Source organism: Rhinopithecus roxellana, chromosome 8 (genome assembly GCF_007565055.1).
Source record: "Rhinopithecus roxellana isolate Shanxi Qingling chromosome 8, ASM756505v1, whole genome shotgun sequence".
Taxonomy (NCBI): Eukaryota; Metazoa; Chordata; class Mammalia; order Primates; family Cercopithecidae; genus Rhinopithecus; species Rhinopithecus roxellana.
In genome coordinates this window covers 17,424,305-17,448,598 of record NC_044556.1, presented here as the reverse complement: position 1 = coordinate 17,448,598, position 24,294 = coordinate 17,424,305, and the positions used below count along the sequence as shown (strand labels likewise).

At 55.3% G+C, this 24,294-nt stretch overlaps 1 protein-coding gene across 3 annotated transcripts; it reads right to left on the bottom strand.

The window, feature by feature from the left end:
* Positions 1-10,592: 10,592 nt before the first annotated feature.
* On the bottom strand, positions 10,593-22,779 carry ARRDC2 (arrestin domain containing 2). Of its 3 annotated transcripts, none has more exons than XM_030936264.1 (8): positions 22,277-22,779; positions 16,495-16,561; positions 16,154-16,301; positions 15,585-15,687; positions 15,240-15,496; positions 14,944-15,106; positions 14,573-14,730; positions 10,593-11,780 (listed from the first exon to the last, which is right to left on the bottom strand). In XM_030936264.1, exons 1-8 carry the CDS (start codon positions 22,533-22,535, stop codon positions 11,727-11,729), a joined length of 1,209 nt encoding a protein of 402 aa, XP_030792124.1. In that variant the 5' UTR covers positions 22,536-22,779; the 3' UTR covers positions 10,593-11,726. The 3 variants fall into 3 exon arrangements, with proteins under 3 accessions (XP_030792124.1, XP_010384930.1, XP_010384931.1); XM_010386628.2 differs by lacking the exon at positions 22,277-22,779 and adding an exon at positions 16,689-18,678; XM_010386629.2 differs by lacking the exon at positions 22,277-22,779 and adding an exon at positions 16,689-18,682 and having other exon boundaries at positions 11,673-11,804.
* Between the last annotated feature and the right edge of the window lie 1,515 nt (positions 22,780-24,294).

Genomic DNA, 24,294 nt, shown 5'->3' with positions numbered 1-24,294 from the left:
CCCGGGAGGTGGAGCTTGCAGTGAGCTGAGATCCGGCCACTGCACTCCAGCCTGGGCCACAGAGCGAGACTCCGTCTCAAAAAAAAAAAAAAAAAAAGATTCCGTGTCTAAAAAAAATACAAAAATTAGCTGGGTGTGGTGGTAGACCCAGCTATTCAGGAGGATGAGATGGAAGGATAGCTTGAGCCTTGGAGGTCGAGACCACAGTGAGCTATCAGGGCACCACTGCACTCCAGCCTGGACAACAGAGCAAGACCCTGTCTCTAAATAAATAAATAAATAAAGCCAACATCAGCAGCTGAATCAGGGCTGATCCGGGGTTTCAGAGGCCTAAGGGCCCAAATCAGTCCCAGCACACACCAGTCGCTGCTGCTGACCGACACACAGGCTTAACACTTAGACCCAGACTCAAAAGTGCCCCAATCAAGCCACTGTCTGCTTCCCACATTGGCTGAGATCCACAGATCCATGTTCTAGCACAGGTAAAGGGTGTCTGTGCACATGCCTCTGGGCAACGCCACGGGTGGCCCAACACACACACACACACACACGCACACACACACGCGCGCGCAAACACACACACACACACGCACACACACACGCACACGCAGGCGGGTCCAGCTATATTCCAGGCCGCCTGCAAACACGCAAACACACACGTGCCTGCCCACACCGCCCCAGCACGCGCGCAGAGACTCAGGAAGCGCGGCAGGGGGCTCCCACGAGAGCCGGTTTCCTGTTTTCAAAGAGGCTGGGAACTGCTAACGGCATGTTCCAGACAAGCCTACCCCTCACCCGCTGCCTCAGCACCCCTATGCTGCCCCACGAGACGCTGCACCCACTCTGTGTCCAGTCCTGACCCTGACATACAGCGAAGTCAAGCTCCAGATGACGAAACTGAAGCTCAGAGGGGCGCGGTCCTTTGCCCACGGTCACAGTCACACAAGGAGGAAGAGGTGGTCCCAGAGCCCAGACCGGGAGCTCCACCCTGCATCCCTCCTAAGCACCATGGCCAGGGACGGGGGCGGGGCCGGTGGTTCACAGATGCGGACACGCCCTTTCCTGCCTGGACTGTGGCCTGGGCCTGGTCCCTCCTGGGTCACAGGCTTCAGGGGTCATAAAGCCCCAGGCTCTTCTGCCTCATGTACCCAATCCTCCCTATTCACCACCCCCTGCCCATCCTGCCTGTTTGTGTCCCTCAAAGAAAGCGCTGGCTCTCAGCCCCGGTTCAAGGATTCACGTGGCCTGGTTCACCTGTATCACAAATATTAATGGACAACTGCTGGCCACCAACAACACAGACCCGGTCCTGCCCTTAGGGGGCTTGTAGGTGGGAGAATTGAGCACAGAGACAAATAAACACATCTAAGCCGGGCAGGTGGCTCACGCCTGTAATCCCATCACTTTGGGAGGCTGAGGCAGGCAGCTCACTTGAGGTCAGAAGTTCAAGACCAGCCTGGCCAACATGGTGAAACCCCGTCTCTTTTAAAATACAAAAATTAGCTGGGCGTGACGGCGGGCGCCTGTAATCCCAGCTACTCGGGAGGCTGAAGCAGAATTGCTTGAACCTGGGAGGCGGAGCTTGTAGTGAGCCAAGATCGTACCACTGCACTCTAGCCTGGGCAATAGAGCAAGACTCCATCTCAAAAAATAAATAGCCGGGCACAGTGGCTCACACCTATAATCCCAGCACTTTGGGAGGCCAAGGCGGGTGGATCACCTGAGGTCAGGAGTTCAAGACCAGCTTGGCTAACATGGTGAAACCCCGTCTCTACTAAAAATACAAAAAAATTAGCTGCGCATGGTGGTGTGCGCCTGTAATCCCAGCTGCTCAGGAGGCTGAGACAGGAGAATCGCTTGAACCCAGGAGGCAGAGGTTACAGTGAGCCAAGATCGTGCCACTGCACTCCAGCCTGGGCAACAGAGCAAAACTCCATCTCAAATATTAAATAAGTAAACACATTTGCAGATGCTTCTCTATGCTCCAGCCCCATGGGGCCACTGGGGTGGCTGAGGACACGCCTAGCTCCCACCTGCCTGCTGTGGTTGTACAGGTGGTTCCTTCTGCCTGGATGCCTTTCCCTAGTTCCTCTTCATCCATCAAAGCCCCAACTCCAGTGGCCTCTCTTTCTGCAAGGCCTCTGAGGACCCTCCAGCCTTCAGCCTTCCCTCTGGCTCCACCCTGACTCCACGGGGATCTGGGGTTGTGTGAGTCCTGCTCTGCTCTTCACCAGTGTCCTTACGACTCTCTGAGCCACTGTCCTCATTATGCGTCCAAGATGATTTTCCTTACTTCTAGGCCTTCTTCCAGGGAGTCTCCAAACTCGTAACATGATTGGCCCAGCCAGGATCACGTGCCCATCCCTGAACCAATCCCTGTGTCTGTGATAACAAAAGGCTCTAATTGGCCAGGCCTGGTCACATGACCACACAGGAAACCAGGAAGTAGATCTGGGTCTTTCTGAGCCTCAGAAAGTAGGGCAGGGAGCCGGGCACCATGGCTCATCCCTGTAATCCGAGCACTTTGGCAGGCCGAAGTGGGCAGATCACCTGAGGTCAGGAGTTTGAGACCAGCCTGGCCAACATGGTGAAACCTCGTCTCTACTAAAAATACAAAAATTAGTGGGCGTGAGGGCAGGTGCCTGTAATCACAGCTACTTGGAGGCTGAGGCAGGAGAATCACTTGAACCCAGGAGGTGGAGATTGCAGTGAGCTGAGATCGTGCCACTGCATTCCAGCCTGACGGATAGAGTGAGACCCTGTCTCAAAAAAAAAAAAGGGCCGGGCGCGGTGGCTCAAGCCTGTAATCCCAGCACTTTGGGAGGCCGAGACGGGCGGATCACGAGGTCAGGAGATCAAGACCATCCTGGCTAACACGGTGAAACCCCGTCTCTACTAAAAATACAAAAAATTAGCCGGGCGAGGTGGCGGGCGCCTGTGGTCCCAGCTACTCGGGAGGCTGAGGCAGGAGAATGGCGTGAACCCGGGAGGCGGAGCTTGCAGTGAGCTGAGATCCCGCCACTGCACTCCAGCCTGGGCGACAGAGCAAGACTCCGTCTCAAAAAAAAAAAAAAAAAAAAAAAAAAAGTAGGGCAGGTAGACACTCCCCCAGACCCCTGTGCTAAGGACTTAGGGATCCCCTTGCCTGTACCATCTTGGCGGGGGGGGCCTTGGCCAAGTCACGTGTTCCCTGTGTCTCAGTTTCCCCACTTGTCAATCAGGCCCAGAAGGGTTGAAGTGTTGGAGCACAGGGTGGTCCATTCCCTCTCTGATCGTTCTTGGGCCAAGTCCTTTTTACCCCGCACCCACGTTCTCATCTCTTATTGTTGTTTTCTGTGGATCCTCTCAGATAGGGCCGCCCAGTCCAGATCAGGCCACCCAGCCCAGCGTGGCAGGCACTGATGGCCACCGGCTGAGTCACCATTTCCTCCTGGCCCTTTGCCCGGGCCCGATGCTTTCTGGGGACTTTCCTGAACATCAAAAACAAGGTGTGGGGGATGACTCCCGGGTGGGGGAAGCGAGGGCAGATACGTGTGTGTTTGGATAGGTTTGTGCATACCTGGCGTGGTTTCAAAGCCCACGTCTGGGCCCCACCTGTAGGATCCAGGCCATAACCACATCACCCTAAGAGTTGGGGGACCTCACATGTGAGGACCCCATGAACACCACATGCCCGGCTGCTTGTGCCGGAGTTCACTGGCTGGTTTGTCTGTGTTGCTGAGAGGCTTAGTGTGCGTGTGTGTTTGCACGTGTGTGTGTACATCATGACTGCCCTGTGCCTGGAGCCCAGTGACAGAGAGGCCCAGCCCCTCGCTCAAAAGGTGCGTCTGAACTCCAGCTGCCCCTGCCCCTCAATGCACCCAGCCCCTCTTTCAGAAAGGTACATCTGAGAGAACTCCCTGGGCCAAGGCAGGGGGGCTTGGAAAATCCTGGTGCATTGGGGTGCAGGGGTGGTGGAGGCAGGGCGAGGCAGGGGTGGGGTAGGTCAGGAACTGGGGAGCCACATGGGTGAACCTGGGCGGGCTGAGCTTTGGGAGGAAAAGATGTCAATTGTAAAAACCTTCACTGAGCTGCCTACTGTGTGTTCGGGGTGCTTGGACACAGTGGGGCCCTGGTGTAATAGACACCACATCAACAAACGAGTGAATATGTAACCCCGGGGAGGTGGGGGGGACCAGGAAGTTAAATGCACTGGGGCAGCAGGAGGGGAATTCAGGGTGCCCTGGCCTAGGGACAGAGGGGACTTACTGAGAAGGTGATGTGAGGTCTCAGATGTGCAGGCGGAGGAGGTGTTGGGGAGATCTAGGGAGACAGAGTGCCAGGTGGAAGGCACGGCTGGTGCAAAGGCCCTGAGGTGGGCACGAACTGGAAGAGGGGGTTTGGCCTCATTCAGGAAGGTCTAACCCCAGAGCAGGACGGGGAGCCATCAGGAGGCTGTACTGGTGGGGCCACCAGGACAAGCTGTCCTGTAACTAGAGCTCAGCAGGAATGCGTCCCCCTCCCACCCCTACCCCCACCCCACCCCTGGCGCTCTTTGCTTGGGACAGAATGTGCTGGGTGGAGGGCTGGCGGTGGCCGCGCCTGGTGGCTGGAGCGGGGAGGCTGGTGGATTCCTGAACAGTGGCCCGGCAGGGCTGGGCTCCTTGCCAGCATGGGCGGGAAAACAAGCGGCAGGCGCCCTGACTGCTTGTCACCCCTTGTCCCCCAACTGGCTGGGCCAGGGCAGGTGGCAGAGATGGTGAGAGAGTCAGGGACCCAGAGAGATAGAGATGGTGGCCAAGAGAGATAGTGACAGAGTCAGAGACAGAGGGAGACAGAGACAGGGAGATAGAGACAGAAGTACAGAGGCAACAAGACTGAGAGACAGACAGTAAGCAAGAGAGACATTGAGAGAGAGACAGAGATGGGAAAGAAAAGATGGTCAGAGTCAGAATGAGACAGACAGAGACATTGAGAGATAGAGACCTGGCATTTGACTCTCTGCATGGGGGACACGTCTGACTCTAGGGGGTCTTGGGAGCAAGTGCAAGGGGTGACACCTCCACCCCCATCAGAATCTTCACCCGAGCTGGGCATGGTGGCTCACGCCTGTAATCCCAGCACTTTGGAAGGCCAAGGTGGGCAGATCACCTGAGGTCGGGAGTTCAAGACCAGCCTGGGCAACATGGTGAAACCCTGACTCTACTAAAAATAGAAAAATTAGCTGGGTGCGGTGGCGCAATACCTGTAATCCCAGCTACTCAGGAGGCCAAGGCATGAGAATTGCTTGAACTCGGCTGGCAGAGTTTGCAGTGAGCCAAGATTGAGGCTCTCCACTCCAGATTGGGCAAGGGAGTGAGACTCCATCTCAAACAAAACGAAACAAAAATAAATAAATAAATAAATAGGAGGAGTCTTCACATCAGAGTAGGCAGAGCAGCAGTCCCCCCGTCACTTAGTCAACCACCCTCATGCCTGCTGTATAACGCTGGGGCTGGGGTCAGAGCCTGGACCTGGCCCTGCCCACAAAGCGTCAGACAAACAAATGAACATCAAGGTAGTAATTTCAGAGCGTGATGAGGGCTAGGAAGACTACAGAACAGAGAGATAGGAGAAGGGGTGATGGAGTGGGTGGCAACTTTGGCCAGGAGGTTGGAGTGGCTCTGAAAAGGTGAGGCCAGGGGTAAAGAGAAACCACCAATGGGGGAAGAGCCTTGTCACAGGGGAACTAGTACATGAGAAGTCCCCAAGGTAAAAATCATCTTGGAGGGCCAGGCGTGGTGGCTCACACCTGTAATCCCAGCACTTTGGGAGGCCGAGGCAGGTGGATCATTTGAGGTCAGGTGTTCAAGACCGGCTTGACCAGTATGGTGAAACCCAGTCTCTACTAAAAATACAAAAATTAGCTGAGCGTGGTGGCGCGCACCTGTAGTCGCAGCTACTTGGGAGGCTGAGGCAGCAGAATCACTTGAACCTGGGAGGCGGAGGTTGCAGTGAGCCGAGATTGAGCCACTGCACTCCAGTCTGGGCAACAGAGCGAGGCTCTGTCTAAAAAATAAAAATAAAAATAAAAATAAAAATCAGCTTGGAGTGTTTGAGTAGCAGACAGGGAGAGATGGGGAGCTGGAGGGAAAGGTGGGCAAGGGGTCTTACGGGCCTATAGAGGTGCGGGGTTTGTTGTTGTTGTTATTATTATTATTATTATTTAAGAAAAATTCTTGCCACGTCACTCAGGCTGGAGTACAGTGGTTTGATCACAGCTCACTGCAGGCTAGACCTCCTGGGCCAAGGGATCTTCCTGCCTCAGTCTCCTGAGTAACTGGGACCACATGCCATCAGGCCCGGCTAATGTTTACTTTTTTTGTGTGTGTGTGGAGATGGGGTCTCACTCTGTTGACCAGGTTGGTCTCAAACTCCTGGCCTCACGTGATCCTCCCACCTCAGCCTTTCAAAGTGCTGGGATTACAGGCATGAGCCACCGGGCCCAGCCTTATTTCATGTTGGATAGAAATTGACCACCTGCCTTTGGGCTCCCTGGGCCCCTCCCCGGGAAGTTCAGGAAGTTTCCTGAATTGGGACTACCTGGGCCAGCTTTATCCTGGTTGTCGATCATGTGAACCGGAAAGTTCTGCTTCTGTTGGGATCAAGTTCCCCATAGCTGCAGACTCAGGAGTCCTGAGGACACCGGGCGTCTTGTCCTCCCACCCCCGCTGGGCGGAATCTTTTGGTCGCACTGTACCCACATCCCTTGCTGGAATAAATACCGTAGACTCTCCTCTGTTTGGGAACATGGATCTGGAAACTGATATCTTATGTCTTGCACACCCCCGCGTGACAAAGAACTCATTTCCTACTGAGAGTGTCAGTTCGGCTTCTAGTGACTGTGTTGTGGGAACGCTTCCCCTCTGCCTGGCCCCCGGGACCTCCCACTATGGCATGCTCCAAGCTTGATGCCAGGTCAAAGGAGGTCTCGGTGGACCTTAGGACCAGGGGTAGCAGGAAAGGAGGGCTCACCCTCAGGCCAGAGGAAGGAAGTGATTGAGGACTGTGGCAGGGTGTGAGGGGTGGGCTGTCTCCCAGAGTCTCAGATGACAAAACAGGCTCAGACACAAGGTGACCTGCCTGGAATCACACACAGAGCCAAGTCCTAACGCAGATCTCCTTGTGTCCAGTCCCTGGGTCCCCCAGTCCTCATCCCTGGCTCCTGGCCCTGACAATGGCCACTCCAGCCTGCCAGTTAATTTCTGCTGCCTTGGGCAGGCTGACTGGGACATCCTGGGGTATCAGACTAGGATTTTTTTTTTTTTTTGAGACGGAGTCTCGCTCTGTTGCCCAGGCTGGAGTACAGTGGCATGATCTCAGCTCACTGCAAGCTCCGCCTCCCAGGTTCGCGCCATTCTCCTGCCTCGGCCTCCTCAGTAGCTGGGACTACAGGTGCCCGCCACCATGCCCGGCTAATTTTTTGTATTTTTAGTAGAGACGGGGTTTCATCATGTTAGCCAGGATGGTCTCAATCTCCTGACCTCATGATCCGCCAGCCTCAGCCTCCCAAAGTGCTGGGATTACAGGCGTGAGCCACCGCACCCGGCCCAGACCAGGGTTTCAATAAGGCCTTGCCCAAACTTGGAGGGGCATGAGGGCTTAGGTGGGACAGGTGGAGCTTCAGCAGGAGCTTGAGGGGCATAGTATCATGTGGCCTGAGGGGGGCTAGGACACTGGAGTCTAAGGGGCAGTGTTTATATATATTTTTTGAGACAGGATCTTGCTCTGTCACCCAGGCTAGAGTACAGTGGTGCTATCATAGCTTGCTGCAGGCTTTACTTCCCAGGCTCGAGTGATACTCCCAACCTCAACCTCCTGAGTGGCTAGAATTAGAGGTCCACACCGCCACACCTGGTTAATTTTTAATATTTTTTGTAGAGTCAGGACCTTGCTATGTTGCCCAAGCTGGTCTCAAACTCATGAGCTCAAGCGATTCTCCTGCTTTGGCCTCCCAAAGTACTGGGATTTACATGTGTGAGCCACTGTGCCTGGCCCAAGGGGCAGTTTTGAGTGCTGGCTGTCTCAGTCCTGACTGTGGGACCCTGGGGAGGGCATCTCTTTTCCTTCCTTCCTTCTTTTTTTTTTTTTTTTTGAGACGGAGTCTCGCTCTGTCGCCCAGGCTGGAGTGCAGTGTCCGGATGTCAGCTCACTGCAAGCTCTGCCTCCCGGGTTTACGCCATTCTTCTGCCTCAGCCTCCCGAGTAGCTTGGACTACAGGCGCCCGCCACCTCGCCCGGCTAGTTTTTTGTATTTTTTGGTAGAGACGGGGTTTCACAGTGTTAGCCAGGATGGTCTGGATCTCCTGACCTCGTGATCTGCCCGTCTCGGCCTCCCAAAGTGCTGGGATTACAGGCTTGAGCCACCGCGCCCGGCGCCTTCCTTCTTTCTTTCCTTCTTTCCTTCCAACCAACCTTCCTTCCTTCCTTCCTTCCTCCCTTCCTCCCTCCCTCCCTTCCTCTTTCCTCCCTCTTTCTCTCTGCCTCCCTCCCCCACTTTCTTTTCTTTTCCCTTCCTTTCCCTTTCCTTTCCTTTCCTTCTTCCTTTCCTTTTTTTTTTTTTTTCTTTTGAGAAAGGGTCTCACTCTGTCACCCAGGCTGGAGTGCAGTGTCATGATCTCGGCTCACTGCAGCCTCTACCTCCTAGGTCCAAGTGATTCTTCTGCCTCAGCCTCCCGAGTAGCTGAGATTACAAGTGCCTGCCACCACAGCTGGCTAATTTTTGTATTCTTTTTAGAAGAGACAGGATTTCACCATGTCGGCCAGGCTAGTCTCTTTCTCTTGAGCTCACTATCCCCACCTGTAACTCCAGAAGAATAACAGCCGCATGCCACTAGGGCCACCTAACAGCTCCGTGGGTTTTCAAAGAAATCCTTGAACACGCGTGTTCTTAGCAGCAAGATTCACTATAGCGAAGCCATGGAAACAGCCCAGATGTCCATCTGCAGATGAATGGCTAAACACAATGTGGTCTATGCAGACAATGGAATATTACTCAACCAGAAAAAGGAATGATACATGGTACAATGTGGATGAACCCCGAAAACACGCTGAGTGATAAAAGCCAGACACAAAAGGCTGCATGATTCCGTCAATGTGAAATGTTCAAAACAGGCAAATCCATAGAGACAGAAAGTGGATTAGTGGTTGCCAGAGGTGGGGGAGGGGGAATGGGGATTAATCACTAGTGGGGACGGGGTTTCCTTTGGCAGGGATAGAAATGTTCTGGAAATAGATGGTGGTGATGGTTGCATAACATTGTAAATAGCCAGGTCAGTTGTGGTGGCTTATACCTGTAATCCCAGCACTTTGGGAGGCTGAGGCAGGAGGACTGCTTGAGCCCAGGAGTTCGAGACCCACCTGGGAAACAAAGGGAGATCATGTCTCTACAAAAAAATAATTAGCTGGGTGTGCTGGTACACACTTGTGGTCCCAACTGCTTGGGGGGCTGAGGTTGGAAGGAAAGAAGCGGATCTCTTGAGCCCAGGAGTTTAAGGCTGCTGTGATGGGGTCATTGCAGTCCAACCTGGGCAACAGAGTGAGACTGTCTCAAAACAAAACAAAAGAAACGTTATGAATATACTAAATGCTACATTGTAAAGTGTACTAAATTGAACACTTTCAAATGGTGAATTTTATAGTATGTTAATTTTACCTCAATAAAAACAAATCCAGGGTTAGGCATGGTGGCTCATGCCTGTAATCCCAGCACTTTCAGAGGCTGAGGGAGGCAGATCACCTGAGGTCAGGAGTTTGAAACCAGCCTAGCCAACATGGTGAAACCCTGTCTCTATTAAAAAAATAGAAAAATTAGCCAGGTGTGGTGGCACATGCCTGTAATTCCAGCTACTTTCGAGGCTGAAACAGGAGAATAGTTTGAACCTGGGAGGTGGAGGTTGCAGTGAGCCGAGACCAAGCCATTGCACTCCAGCCTGGTGACAGAAAGAAACTCTGTCTTAAAAAAAAAAGAAAAGAAAAAAAGAAACCCCGTCTCTACTAAAAATTCAAAAATTAGCCAGGTATGGTGGCAGGCACCTGTAATCCCAGTTACTTGGGAGGCTGAGGCAGGAGAATCGCTTGAACCTAGGAGGCAGAGGTTGCAGTGAGCTGAGATCACACCACTGCACTCCAGCCTGGGCGACACAGCAAGACTCCCTCTAAAAACAAAAAACAACCACCAAAAAAAAAAAACCTACAAAAACCAAACCTAGACTCAGGTAACAGGATGTTCCTGTACTCAAGCGGCTCCTCCCAGCCCCAGCCCGCCACTCTCTGAGGACAGAGGAGTTTTCTGCTTGGCTTCCACTGTTCAGCCCCCGCCAGCCTCTGAGACTCCCACAGGGAGTGCAGGTAAGGGGCCCAGGGCTCGGCTCCCACCCAAGCTCAGCCTCCTCATGTGTCCTTGGGCCAACCCCCAGAACTGAGGCCAGTCCTTGGCCTCAGTTTCCCCTTCTGAATCATGGGCCCCTCCGCTTTCCGTGGCCAGGAATTTAGTCTCCAAGATAGTGACCAGGAATGGCAGTCCCAGTTCCCTCAGCAGCCGGATGGAGGCGGAAAATAAACCAAGAAGCCTGGTTTCTTTCTTCACACATTTACTTTTAAAAAATAACTGTACAAAATAATGATTTCTTAAGGCATATCAGAAATGCTGAGTCCCAGGCAGGGGCCCTGCCCCAGCCAGCGCTGGCACTCTGCAGTTGGGAGCTTGTCCAGCTGCCCCCTCTAGTGCTCTTCTCCTCCAGGACACAAGGAGCCTCCGGAAGCACAGTAGTCCCCGGCTGTCACCTTAGGCTGACCTCTGTCCCCAGGTTTGACGTAATGTTGTCACTGTCTTGAATTCTTCATCATTTAACGCGGAGCCCAGTGCTTTCACTTTGCACTTTAGGTATCCGGTCTTGCCTGTCCTACCCTGAACCTGGGCTCCCTGGGCCATGGCACACCCAGGCAGCTCTGATGCCCCTGGGTACTTGGAGGAGCTCCCAGGAAGTCCAAGCCTGAGCCAGGAACCTCTGGCTTTCAAAGTCTTCAAAGGCTGGAGCGGCTGCCCCTGCCACCCACAGACTTCACATAGCTCTGACAACCTGCTTTCCTGAACGCCTCGTTCCTGGGTCCTTTCACCCACCGGACCTCACTGTGTGGCCTCAACTTTGAGGCACCTGCCCTCTGAACCCCCAGTTCTACAATAAACGGGGTGGATTCCAAGCGTCACTCAGCTCTGACCTTCTCTGACTTTTCTTCCTCATTCGTCTGCCTGCTGAGCTCCTGTTTGTACTCCAAAGCCTCAGCTAAAATGCCCTTTCTGCAAGGATGCCATCTCTGCTTCCTGTCTGGATTCTCACAGCTGCAGGTCTCTTCTGGTTTCGTGATGCTGGAACTGTCTATGTCTGGCTCTGTTTCTCCCAGATTGAAGGCTCCTGGTGGACTCCAGCACTGCCGACAGGCTGGGAAGACAGGTTATTAAACAGTCTCTGGGATACTGCACTGGACATTCCATGCCTCACAAGGACAGTGGCGGTCCAGATAAGTCAGACTCCAGCTGGGCTCTTCCTCTGTCCCATGTGATATCTGAAAGGCCCCGCCTCACTCTGAGACTTGGTTTCCCAGCTTAAATGCAGTCGGGGAGGTCAGCCCTTGGTCCAGCCGCTCCCCACAGTCACGATGGCTGAAAGCCGGTGTGCAACCTTGTTCCTCACGGGGTCCCTGTGATGTTCAGCAAGTCATGCAGCGCGGCCTCATGGCCCCAGAGGGTGGGTTTGGATCCTCCTGAGAGAAATGTTACCATTAAGCCTGAGAGGACACCGGAAACAGAAATTCAGAAATACCCCTCCCCATCCAGCCATCTCCCAACTCCCACCCTTGACCAGGGAAGAGGCCATCCGGAGGTGGTGTCTAGGGCAGACTGGGGTGCAAGGAGGGTTCTGGAGTGGAGCGTATACTGTCCCTTGGTATTCACAGGGGATTGGTTCCAGGAACCCCGTGGATACCAAAATCCACAGATACTCAGATCCCTGATATAAAATGGCATAATATTTGCAGATAGTCTAAGCCCATCCTCCTGTGTACTTTATTTTTCTTTTTTTTTTTTTTTTTTTTTGAGATGGAGTCTCACTCTGTCGCCCAGGCTAGAGTGCAGTGGCGCAATCGCCACTCACTGAAAGCTCCGCCGCCTCCTGGGTTAACACCATTCTCCTGCCTCAGCCTCCCTAGAAGCTGGGATTACAGGTGCCCGCCACCACGCCCGGCTAATTTTTTTGTATTTTCAGTAGAAACGGGGTTTCACCATGTTCGCCAGGATGGTCTCAATCTCCTGACCTCGTGATCCACCCGTCTCGGCCTCCCAAAGTGCTGGGATTACAGGTGTGAGCCACCGCGCCCAGTCTCATTTTATTTTTCAAGACAGAGTCTCGCTCTGTCACCCAGGCTGGAATGCAGTGACACGATCTCGGCTCACTGCAACCTCTACCTCTTGGGTTCAAGCAATTCTCCCACCTCAGCCTCCTGAGTAGCTGGGATCACAGGTGGACACCACCACGCCCGGCTAATTTTTGTGTTTTTGGTAGAGACCTGGTTTTGCCATGCTTGGCCAGGCTGGTCTCAAACTCCTAACCTCAAGTGATCTGCTCACCTCAGCCTCCCAAAGTGATGGGATTACAGGCATAAACCACTGTGTCCAGCCCTCCTGTGTACTTCAAATCTCTTGTAGATTACCTATAATACTTTATGGCCGGGTGTGGTGGCTCACACCTGTAATCCCAGCATTCTGGGAGGCCAAGGCAGGGAGATCACCTGAGGTCAGGAGTTCGAGACCAGCCTGACCAACATGGCAAAACCCTGTCTCTACTGAAAAATACAAAAATTAGCCGGACATGGTGGTGGACGCCTGTAATCCCAGCTACTCGGGAGGCTGAGACAGGGAAAATTGCTTGAATCTGGGAGGTGGAGGTTGCAGTGAGCCAAGATTGTGCCACTGCACTCCAGCCTGGGTGACACAGCAAGACTCCATCTCAAAAAAATATATATATTTATATATACACACACACACACACACACAATATAAATGCTGTTTAATCACTGTTATGCTGCATTATTACTATTAGTAGTAGTATTGAGATGAGGTCTTGTTTTGTCTCCCAGACTGGAGTGTGTAGTAGCACAATCATTGCTCACTGTAGCCTCAAACTCCTGGGCTCAAGTGATCCTCCTGCCTCAGCCTCCCGACCATAGAGGGGCTCCACCACGCCTGGGTAATTTTGTATTATTTGCAGTAAACATGGGGGTATTGCTATGGTACCCAGGTTGGTCTTATACTCCTGGCCTCAAGCAGTCCTCCCATCTTGGCTTCTCAAAGTGCTGGCATTATAGGCGTGAGCTCCTGCACCCAGCCTATCATATTTTTAATCTGTATTATCCATGTATGTATTTATTTTTCAAATGTCTCTGACCCATGTTTGGTTGAATCTGTAGATTCCAAACCAGCTAACGCAGAGGGCCGACTGTATGTATAGAAATTCTGGGCCAGGCGCGGTTGCTCAAGCCTGTAATCCCAGCACTTTGGGAGGCCGAGACGGGCAGATCACAAGGTCAGGAGATCGAGAACATCCTGGCTAACACGGTGAAACCCTGTCTCTACTAAAAAATACAAAAAAAAAAAAAAACTAGCCGGGCGAGGTGGCCGGCGCCTGTGGTCCCGGCTACTCGGGAGGCTGAGGCAGGAGAATGGCGTAAACTCGGGAGGCGGAGCTTGCAGTGAGCTGAGATCCGGCCACTGCGCTCCAGCCTGGGCAACAGAGCGAGACTCCGTCTCAAAAAAAAAAAAAAAAAAAAAAAAAAAGAAATTCTGTCAACAATTAAAATCCACTGCCAACTGGGTGCAGTGGCTGATGCCTGTAATCCCAGCACTTTGGGGAGGCCAAGGTGGGAGGCGTTCAGGAGTTCACTTGAGCCCAGGAGTTCAAGACCAGCCTGGGCAACATGTGAGACCCCATTTCTACAAAAAATGCAAAAATTGACTGGGTGTGGTGGCTCACGCATATAATCCCAGCACTTTGGGATGCTAAGGCAGGCAATAACCTGAGGTCAGGAGTTCGAGACCAACCTGACCAATATGGTGAAACCCTGTCTCTACTAAAAATACAAAAATTAGCTGGGCTGGTGGCTAACACCTGTCATCCCAGGAGGCTGAGGCAGGAGAATCGCTTGTACCAGGGATGCAGAGGTTGAAGTGAGCCAAGATCGCACCATTGCACTTCAGCCTGGGTGACAAGAGTGAAACTCCATCTCAAAAACCAAAGCAAAATAAAACAAAACACAAATGCAGGATGTGGCAGCATGCGCCTGTAGTCCCAGCTACTCAAGAGGCTGAGGCGAGAGGATTGCTTGAGCCCAGGAGGTTGAGGGTGCAGTGAGCTATGATTATGCCACTGCACTCCAGCCTGGGTGACAGAGCAAGAGCCTGTCTAAAAAACAAAAAACAAACCCATCTACTATGTCTGCCACCCCATCGAGGCTCCCAGGGCCCAGAGAGGCGTGGGTGGTTCTCAGACCCCTGAGCTCACCTCGGAGTACAGGGGTGGTGGGCGGTAGCGGAACTCTTGGATGTAGGCGAAGAACGGGCCTTCAAGGCTCATTTCGGGGTCCTGCGGGAGTGGGAAGGGGCTCTGCCCCAAGGCTGCCACCTCAGTGTCGGCTACCACCTCTGAGTACTCAGGAGGAGCTGGAAGTGAGAGACAGGGCGGGTGAGTCTGGCAAGAGAGAGCCCTCCTCCAAGGGACCAGGGGCCAGGAGCTGGCTTGTGCCAGCTCGGGGGCTGCCAGGCTGTGTGTCCTTTGGTTGGGATTCCGGGGGACTCGTGGTGAGAGAGTTGACCCGGCGTCCACCTCTCCGTGTATCCACCCACCCTCTGCATGCAAGCATGGTGGGAGCTTACCCTCAGGCCGCTCCGGCAAGGCCCCCAGCCTCCAGTCCAGCAGGAAGCTGGCGTGGCTGCCCACGCTGGAAGAGCGGCTGCCAAAAGGGTGCAAGGGAATGGTGCCAATCACCAGTGGCAGCTCCAGCAGCAGCTTGGATGTTCCCGGGATATCCACACAGACCTGGAGGAAGGAACCATGAGGGAGGGTGCCCAGGCAACCTCCCCGACTCCCACCTCCCTCCTATGCCTGGGGAGTCTGAGGGAATACAGGGTGAATGTGGCCGCTGTCCCCCAGGGCCAGCAGGGTGCCCTACCTTGAGTGCGTAGTCCACATGCAGAACACGGCAGTGCAGGATGGAAGGACCTACTGGGGGGATCCGCAGTGCCCGGCCCTGCCACAGCGCCCGCTGCCCGGGGCCCACTGGCTCTCCTGCGAGGCTGGCCACCACCGCCCGTTTCTGCTTTCGGGCGCCTCGGGCCATGAACGTCTGTGTCTGCACCACGGCTGCCCGAGGCAGCACATGACGTGTGGAGCTGTTGTCGATCTCGGCAAAGACAGGGATGACCTCTCCTGCAGCAAGAAGCAGTGGGGCCTCAGTTTCCCCTCCTGCAGCCCCGACACCAGCTCCCATCCCGACCCAGTCCCATCCGCCTGCTACCTGGGGTGTAGCCCTTCCGGTCGATCTTGGCCGAAAGGGAGACGAGGCCACGGTTACAGTACCAGGATCGGGCAACCTTTTCCCGAGCCCCCGCTTGAGGTGCCTGTCGGTGTAGAGGAAAGTGATGTGGATGAGTCACTTTGTGCAAACCACAGTCACTGTGGAGCTTCCAAACCACCCCCAGCTGAGGGAGGACTTTGGGCAGGGCTTGGTTTCTTTTTAACAATCCAGGAACTATCTGTTAAATAGAGCCAGGGACACAACCCATCTTATAAAGCCAGAAATGAAATGTACAAGCCAAGTGTTTGGTGTGTAATTCGCTGTTAGTAAGCCCTAGCTCTGGTCTGTTTCACAGAAGAGGCACCTGAGGCTCAGAGAGGGCAAGACACTTGCCCAGAGTCACACGGCAAATGGGTGCAGATAGCAGTGGATTCCACACGCATTCCCACACCTGCCTCCCTCCCTGCCAGGGCCCACCTGTGACCTCCATCTTATCGGTTGGTGTCACCCAGCAGCCAGGCCCCTTCCTATAATACTCCCATCCTACCCCCCCAAGGGTGGCCACTCACCAGCAGGGCTGGTGTGTTGATATCCACAGGCTCAATGACAGTGAACACCTTCCTTGCCCGGCGTGCTGGGACCCAGGGCCGGTGCAGGGTTGCCTTGATACAGTAGCGGACACTACCATGTTTGCCCTCGAAGGATGTCACCAGGGTCCTGGGGTGGAGGGATGGGACTTCAGGGGGCAAGATACAGAGACACACAGGCAGGGAGAAGGAGACACAGACACCCTAGGGGCCTCCGAGGGGGAGGGTTTTGGGGCTCAGAGGTGCCCTGATGTCCAGTACTGGAGGTACAAATCTGGAAGGGGCTGCAGGCTTAGGGCAACCCTGCACCTCAGAGGACTTACGGGGGCAGCTGGAAGCTGAACAGGAACTCATGGCGCCCAGGAGGCAGCGTCGTGGTCTCCCCAGTATCTGCAGGTAGGAGCAAAAGGAGGTGACTGAGCGCTTGCGTTGGGGTCCCAGGGCTGACAAAGGTACCGCCATCCAGGTGGTGGCTGGCACACAACCGGTGCGCCGAGCAGGGGTCACCCATCCATACCTGGCGTCAGGAGCGTGGCACGGTGGCTTACGACCTCCATGCGCTCACTGTAGCTCTGCGTGTAAGCCGTGCTCGAGCCCGCGCTGCGCGACTCGGTCCAGTGCACATGGGCGCGGCCCCGCGCGCGCAGCCTCAGGGCACCCACGCGCACAGTGCTTGCCAGCTCCAGCAGCACCCGGCCGGCCACGGCCTGGCCGCCGCTGAACACGGGCTCGGCGCCCGCGGTCGCACCATCCAACTGCACCGAGAACGCTTTCACCTTGTCGAATAGCATCGCGTCCGGGGTGCGAACCCACGACACGCGGAACCTGGCCTCGAACCCGTGAACCGGCAGCTCAAGGTGCCGACGCTGCAGCCTCAGAACGCAAAATCGCCCTCAACGCGCAGGCGCGCTCACTAGCCCAAGCAGAAAATCCCCGCGCCGTGCGTCGGCGCCGCTTTTATACGGCAGGGCGGGGGGGCGGGGTCACCGTCTCTCCCCCGCCCCCTGAAGGGACTCCACCAATAGCGCGACAAGGGGCGTGGCTCTGCCCAAGCGTGGAGCAAAATAACAAACGACCCTGCTCACCGCCGGCTGCCCAAAGCTGCCCCACTCCCTCGCGGACCCTGGGGAGAAACTGAAGCCCTGAGACCGCCAAAGCTGGTCTCTCGCGGACCCCGGGAGCAAAGAGGGGAAAACGAGGTCCAGAGGCAGGGCCCAGGCCTGAGGTCACCTAGCAGAGCTTTCAGCCTCTCGGCTTAATCGCTCACCAGCCGCCACTCGTAGACGTGACTCGAGGCATGTCCAGCCCAACTTGGGGCGGGGGGCTCTCGCCCCAGTTGAGGGCCTGAGAGCCTATGACTGTTCCAGGCTAGTTTCCCCCGCTATGCAAAGGGAGAAATGGAGGAGGTGAGTGGGACCGCCCTCCACAGTGGTGCCTGCTGCACCCCTTCCCTGATTCAAGTCCCGTTCAGCTGGTGGCTCTGGGCAAATGACAACCTCTTGGAGCCTCAGTTTCCACCTCTGTAGAGCCGAGAGAAAATAAAAATCAGTCCTGACCTCAGAAAGTTGTGCATGGATCATCGTGCAGCCCCAGCCGGACTTCTCCAAGAGCCTCGCTCCCGGGTCATCAACCTGCTCCTGACATACCGTCTTATCGTCACTCGGTCGCGCCTTGGCGCATTCGCCCAGGAGCGGTACCTACGACCTGATGTTCCTTTCCCAATTTTCACCCTCTGGCAAACTCTACCTTCCCCGCAGCCCTTGTGCCTGCTCCAGTCATCCTCAGCCCCCTTCCCTCCACAGAGCTGAATGCAGGGGACGCTCGGGCACCCCCAGGTCCACGGCTGCGGTGTGGTTTCGGGACCACGTGACACCTCTCTGGGCTTTAGTTTCCCCAAACAAAAGTCGCTTGGAGTTTCTCCAGCGGGAGTTGCCTCTGCGTCGTCTGCGGGACGCGGGCGCCCTCTCGTGGCAGCGGAATGCGCTGCTGCTGAACCCATCCCCTGCCCTGACCGCCTCTGAGCCTGGTTCAGGAGACCACGAGACTTCCACCACCTCAGTGAGGTGTGTGGGTGTGGAGGGGGCGGTCATAAACAAACACGGTCACCCGCAGTCCGTCACGGGGGTCAGAACAGGAACGAAGGGCTTGGAGGCACAGTGATCAGCCTGGAAGGCTGCCTGGGAGGATGGGTCTTTGGAGTTGAAAGGAAGGTCCGGGACCTTAGGCCAGGTTTCAGTGGATACTAGAGGGTAGACAGTAGGCCGTTAAGTCCGGGAGGAGAAGCGGGATGACGTAACCCTGAAGGGACTACTGAGCCAGCGCCTCCCTCAATTCATTTCACAGATGGACCCCAGAGGCCCAGAGAGGGGCAGAGCCCTGCCCAGGGTCACACAGCAGCTCCACTGGCCTCCAGTGTCACTGTTTTTTCCTTAAATGTTTAACAATTTATTTATTTATTTATTTATTTATTTACTTACTTATTTATTTATTTTTTGAGACAGGATCTCACTCTGTCGCCCAATCTCTGGAGTGCAGTGGCACAATCTCAGTTCACTGCAACCTCTGCCTCCCTTCCACCTCAGCCTCCAGAGTAGCTGGGATTACAGGTGTGCACCACCACACCCGGCTAATTTTTGTATTTTTTGAAGAGATGGGGTTTCACCATGTTGCCCAGACTGGTCTTGAACTCTTGAGCTCAAGCCATCTGCCCACCACAGCCTCCCAAAGTGCTGGGATTACAGGTATGAGCCACTGCACCCAGCCAAAATTTTAATTTAATTTTTTTTTTTTTTTACAGGGTTTCACTCTGACACCCAGGCTGTAGTGCATGGCACCATCTCGGCTCACTGCAACCTCCACCTCCTGGGTTCCATAGATTCTCCTGCCTTAGCCCCCTGAGTAGCTGGGCTAATTTTTAAATTAAATTTTTATTTAAATTTTTAAATTTAAATTGGCCAGGCGAGGTGGCTCATGCCTGTAATCCCAGCACTTTGAGAGGCCAAGGCAGGAAGATCACCTGAGGTCGGGAGTTCAAATTCAGCCTGACCAACATGGAGACACCCTGTCTCTACTAAAAATACAAAATTGGCCGGGCGCGGTGGCTCACACCTGTAATCCTAGCACTTTGGGAGGCCGAGGCGAGCGGATCACGAGGTCAGGAGATCGAGACCATCCTGGCGAACACGGTGAAACTCGGTCTCCACTGAAAATACAAAAAAAAAAAAAATTAGCCGTGCGTGGTGGCGGGTGCCTGTAGTCCCAGCTACTCGGGACGCTGAGGCAGGAGAATGGCGTGAACCCGGGAGGCGGCGGAGCTTGCAGTGAGCGGAGATCGCGCCACTGCACTCCAGCCTGGGCGACAGAGGGAGACTCCGTCTCAAAAACAAAAAAAAAAAACAAAAAAAAAAAACAAAATTAGCTGGGTGTGGTGGCGCATGCCTGTAATCCCAGCTACTTGGGAGGCTGAGGCAGGAAATCACTTGAACCTGGGAGGCAGAGGTTGCAGTGAGCTGAGATCATGCCATTGTACTCCAGCCTGGGCAACAAGAGCGAAATTCTGCCTAAAAAAAAAAAATAGCCCGGCTAATTTTTGTATTTTTAGTAGAGAGGGGGCTTCACCATGTTGGCCAGGCTGGTCTTGAACTCCTGACCTCAGGTGATCCTCCCGCCTTGGCCTGCCAAAGTACTGGGATTAGAGGTACTAATTAGAGGTACTGCGCCTGGCCAATTTTTATGTATTTTAAGAGATGGGGGCCGGCACGGTGGCTCATGCCTGTAAGCTAAGCACTTTGGAAGGCCAAGGCGTGTGGATCACCTGAGGTCAGGAGTTCGTGACCAGCCTGGCCAACATGGTGAAACCCGTCTCTACCAAAAATACAAAAATTAGCCAGCATGTTGGCGGGCACCTATAATCCCAGCTACTCAGGAGGAGGCTGAGGCAGGAGAATCACTGGAACCCAGGAGGCAGAGGTTGCAGTGAGCCGAGACTGCGCCGGCACCAATGCACTCCAGCCTGGGTGACAGTGAGACTCTGTCTCAAAAAAAACACAAACAAACCAACAAACAAATAAAAGTTAGCCGGGTGTGGTGGCAGGTACCTGTAGTCACAGCTACTCAGGAGGCTGAGGTGGTAGAATCACTTGAACCCAGGAGGCAGAGGTTGCAGTGAGCCGAGATCGCGGTACTGCACTACAGCCTGAGCAACAGAGTAAGACCCTGTCTCAAAAACAAAAACAAACAGAAAGAAAAATGGGGCAGGGGGTGGGAGGTCTCGCTATGTTGCCCAGGCTGGCCTCGAACTTCTGGGCTCAAGCGATCATTCTGCTTCAGCCTCTGTAGTAGCTGGAACCACAGGCACGCAGGCCCACCAGGCTCGCATCTCCAGTGTTTTTTGTTTTTTTGTTTTTGAGACAGAGTTTTGCTCTGTCACAGAGGCTGGAGTATAGTGGTGCCAACTCAGCTCACTGCAACCTCTGCCCACCTGCCAGGTTCAGACAATTCTTCTGTCTTAGTAGCTGGGATTACTGGATCCCACCAACACGCCCGGCTAATTTTTGTATTTTTATTTTTATTTTTTTTGAGACGGAGTCTTGCTCTGTCGCCCAGGCTGGAGTGCAGTGGCCGGATCTCAGCTCACTGCAAGCTCCGCCTCCCGGGTTCACGCCATTCTCCCGCCTCAGCCTACCGAGTAGCTGGGACTACAGGCGCCGCCATCACGCCCGGCTCATTTTTTTGTATTTTTAGTAGAGACAGGGTTTCACCGTGTTAGCCAGGATGGTCTCGATCTCCTGACCTCGTGATCCGCCCGTCTCGGCCTCCCAAAGTGCTGGGATTACAGGCATGAGCCACCGCACCAGGCTGCCTCTCCAGTGTTTTAAGGAAGTCGCCGTTTAGTGTCCGGGGCAGCCTTCAGATGAAAGCGGCCCCAGATAGTTCTCCGAGTTGCCAGGGAAGGGAAGTGCCTCCTAGGCTCCTTCCTGCCCCGCCCCACCGCACTTGCTCCTATGTTTCCACTGCTGGGGAGGGAAGGGTCCCCCGCACCTGTGGCTCTTGCATGCCCAAAGCTTCTATTGCCCACAGCGCTGGGAAAAAGTGGGGCTGTCGGGAATCTGGTCTGCCTCCCTCCTGGCCCATTTTACAGACGGATATAGTGAGGTCTGGCTTGGCCCGGAGGAATAGCCAGGGCAGCTCAGAGAGGATGATGCCCTCCCATAGCCACACAGTAGGGTGTGAGGGTATGGACTGCCTCCTTCTGTGGCCCCTGGCTCACTGGTGACCAGCTGTGTATGCTGGGGACGCTTGCGGTGCGAGAAAGACTGAGGTTCGGGGAAGAGTAGAGACCTGCCCAAGACCCAGACTCCCAGGAGAATGTGACCCCACTTCATCTCTTCCCCTCTGGGATACATGTCCACCTCCTCACCGGGAAATAGCACTAGACCCCCAACCCTACCCCAGGGAAGAACTCAGCGCTGCAGACCCTGTGGGGTAAACTGAGGTGGGGCCCTGGGTAACACGAGTTGGGGGTCTTTGAGAATCAGGGACTCCAGGCCTGGGATCAACGGGGACCCTGGGGTCCACCAGGGAGATCTCCCACTCCACTTCCCAGGGGTTCCCTGAACTCTAATAGGAGAGTCCCCCTGCTTTGAAAGGGGTCTCCCCACCGCACAGCCTCTAAGTTGAGGGCATCTGACTCCACAGAAGTGAACGCCCAGACCCTGGGTAGACGTTCCCGGTTAGTGGGGGTCCTGACCAGGGCGGGTGGGTGTCCAGGCTGGAGTGCAGTGGTGCGATCTCAGCCCATTACAACCTCTACCTCCCAGGCTCAAGCGATCTTCCCACTTCAGCCTGTAGCTGGAACTCCAGGCGCGCGCCACTAAGCCTGGCTAATTTTTGTAGTTTTTGGAGACATGGGGTGTCGCCATGTCGCCCAGGCTAGTCTTGAACTCCTGACCTGTGGGAGGGTCAGGACCCCGGGAAGGGGGTTCCTGCTCCTTGAAAAGAATCACCCGACCGCAGAGGTTCTAAGTTGAGAGGCTTCCGGCCCCGAAGAGGGTCCCGGCCGAGGGGGTCCCGGTTGCTGTGGGGGCGGCGCGACGAGTGTCTCACCTCGGAGCAGCAGCTGCCGACGCCGCAGGTAGGTCTCGGCGGCCGCGTAGTCGCTGGATAAGGCGTTGACACCCACGCTGCGACCCTCCAGCCAGTGGGTGGCCGCCCCGCCGCGCGCCTTCACCTCGAGCGCTCGCACCCGCAGCGGCGCCGCCGCCTCCAGCAGCACCCGGCCGCACAGCCGCTCCCCGCCGCGGTAGGCGCCGCCCGGGCCCCGCGCCAGCTCCAGCGCGAAGCTGCGCACGCCCCCAGGGCGCATGGCGCGCGGCGGGGGACACGGCCTGGACACGCGGCGAGGAGGCGCACGGCTGGGGCGCGCCTGCAGATCCCCGGGGTCTGCGCGCTCCCCCGTCGCGTCCCCCGAGCTTCCTCCGGGCCCCCCCCGGCAAACCTGGGCCGGCGCCGGTGCCCCAGGGCGGGCGCGTAGTCGGCGAACTTCCTGGTCCTCTGCATCCGCCCCTGTGACGCTCGCGGGCCGCCGGGGACGGGCCGCCCGCGTGCCCGCGCTATTAACTTTGCCATCCTCGGAGTTGGGCGGGCCCTGTTTTTGTAGGGTGGGTGCTGTTGAATCAGAGGCAGGCAGGGGCGGAGGTGGCTGGGGAGGCACCGAGGCGGCCGCAGAGCTCAGCCCTAAGGTCTAATTCGCCCCCGCCCCGAACTCGGCACCGCCTCAGTCTCCCCGTCACTGTCACTTCATGGCCGTCCCCCAAACAAAATCCACCTCGAGTAGCCCTCTTCGCCTCCGCACTGCGCTGTTTCGCTGCCAGATCCGTTCTCCCACCCATCCCGCCCACGCCCAAATGCCATTTCCTCAGAGTCCCCTTGCCACCTCTGGCCTTGTTTACTTTTCTTTCTTTCCTTCTTTCTCTCTTTCTTTTTTTCTTTCTTTCTCTCTCTTTCTTTCTTACCTTGTTTACTTTTCTTTTTTTTTTTTTGAGACAGAGTCTTGCTCTGTCGCCCAGGCTGGGGCGCAGTAGCGTGATCCTGGCTCACTGCAATCTCCACCTCCCTGGTTCAAGCAATCTCCTGCCTCAGCCTCCCGAGTACCTGGGACGACAGGCGTGCACCACCACACCCAGCTAATTTTTGTGTTTTTAGTAAAGACGGGGTTTCACCATGTTGGCCAGCTGGTCTCCAACTCCTAACCTCAACTGATCCTCCCACCTCAGCCTCCCAAAGTACTGGCATTACAGGCGTAAGCTACCACGCCTGGCCTGTTTACAACTTTATGGCTTTGGTGTTTTTATTTTTATTTTGTTTAAACTACTATGGGTTGACTGTGCCTCTGCCATCAGACCTGGGAGCTACCACTGGGCTCGGAAGGTACACCCACGGCTGTTCCTTAACTGAACCCTGGGTTCTCACCCTGAAAGACAGCCCTCTTCCTTCTCAGGCCTTAGGTTCCCCAGCCAGACAACAGGGTACAAAGGATGAGTCCTGCCAAAGACTCCGATGTGATCCCTCAGGCGGGAAGGAGCATTTATTGAGCACCTACCAGTTGCCTGGCCCTTTTTAGGGAGTTCTGGTTAAATAGACTGTCACCCTCATTTTACAGATGAAACAACGGAGGCCCCAGAGGGGCAGCCACTGCCCACAGTCACCCAGCAGTGGCAGAGTCAGGACTCGAACCCTGGTCTGACCAGCACTCCTCATACCCTTCTTGTGCTTGGGCCCAAGCTGGTCATTCATGCACCAGCAACGGCCTAGTTATCTCGTTGAGCCAGGCAATGGATGGCCTTATCAGAGGCTGCCAGGACCTGGGGCTCCTCGGCTGGGCACAGCATGGTCTCCCCAGGAGCCAGGCCTCCCTCTCCCACCCAGGGCTCAGCATCTGCCAAGTAAGTGCCTGCTGCTCCCAGCACCCAAGCCCACATCCTCCAGGGACCTTTCTGATTCTACTTGTGTCTAGAACCCTCCCCTGAAGGGTCTCTCTGACCCCTGGATGTCACCAAATACCCCCTCCTCCTGCTGTCCCCATGGCTCCTCCATGGAGTCCCTTCCACCAAGTCCAGGTTCTT

Coding starts and splice junctions, on each gene's coding strand:
- ARRDC2 (XM_010386628.2), bottom strand. CDS start 16,962: ATGCTATTCGACAAGGTGAAAGCGTTCTCGGTGCAGTTGGATGGTGCG. Junction 16,562..16,688: donor TGCCACGCTCCTGACGCCAG/GTATGGATGGGT, acceptor TCCTACCTGCAG/ATACTGGGGAGACCACGACG. Junction 16,302..16,494: donor TTCAGCTTCCAGCTGCCCCC/GTAAGTCCTCTG, acceptor CCTCCACCCCAG/GACCCTGGTGACATCCTTCG.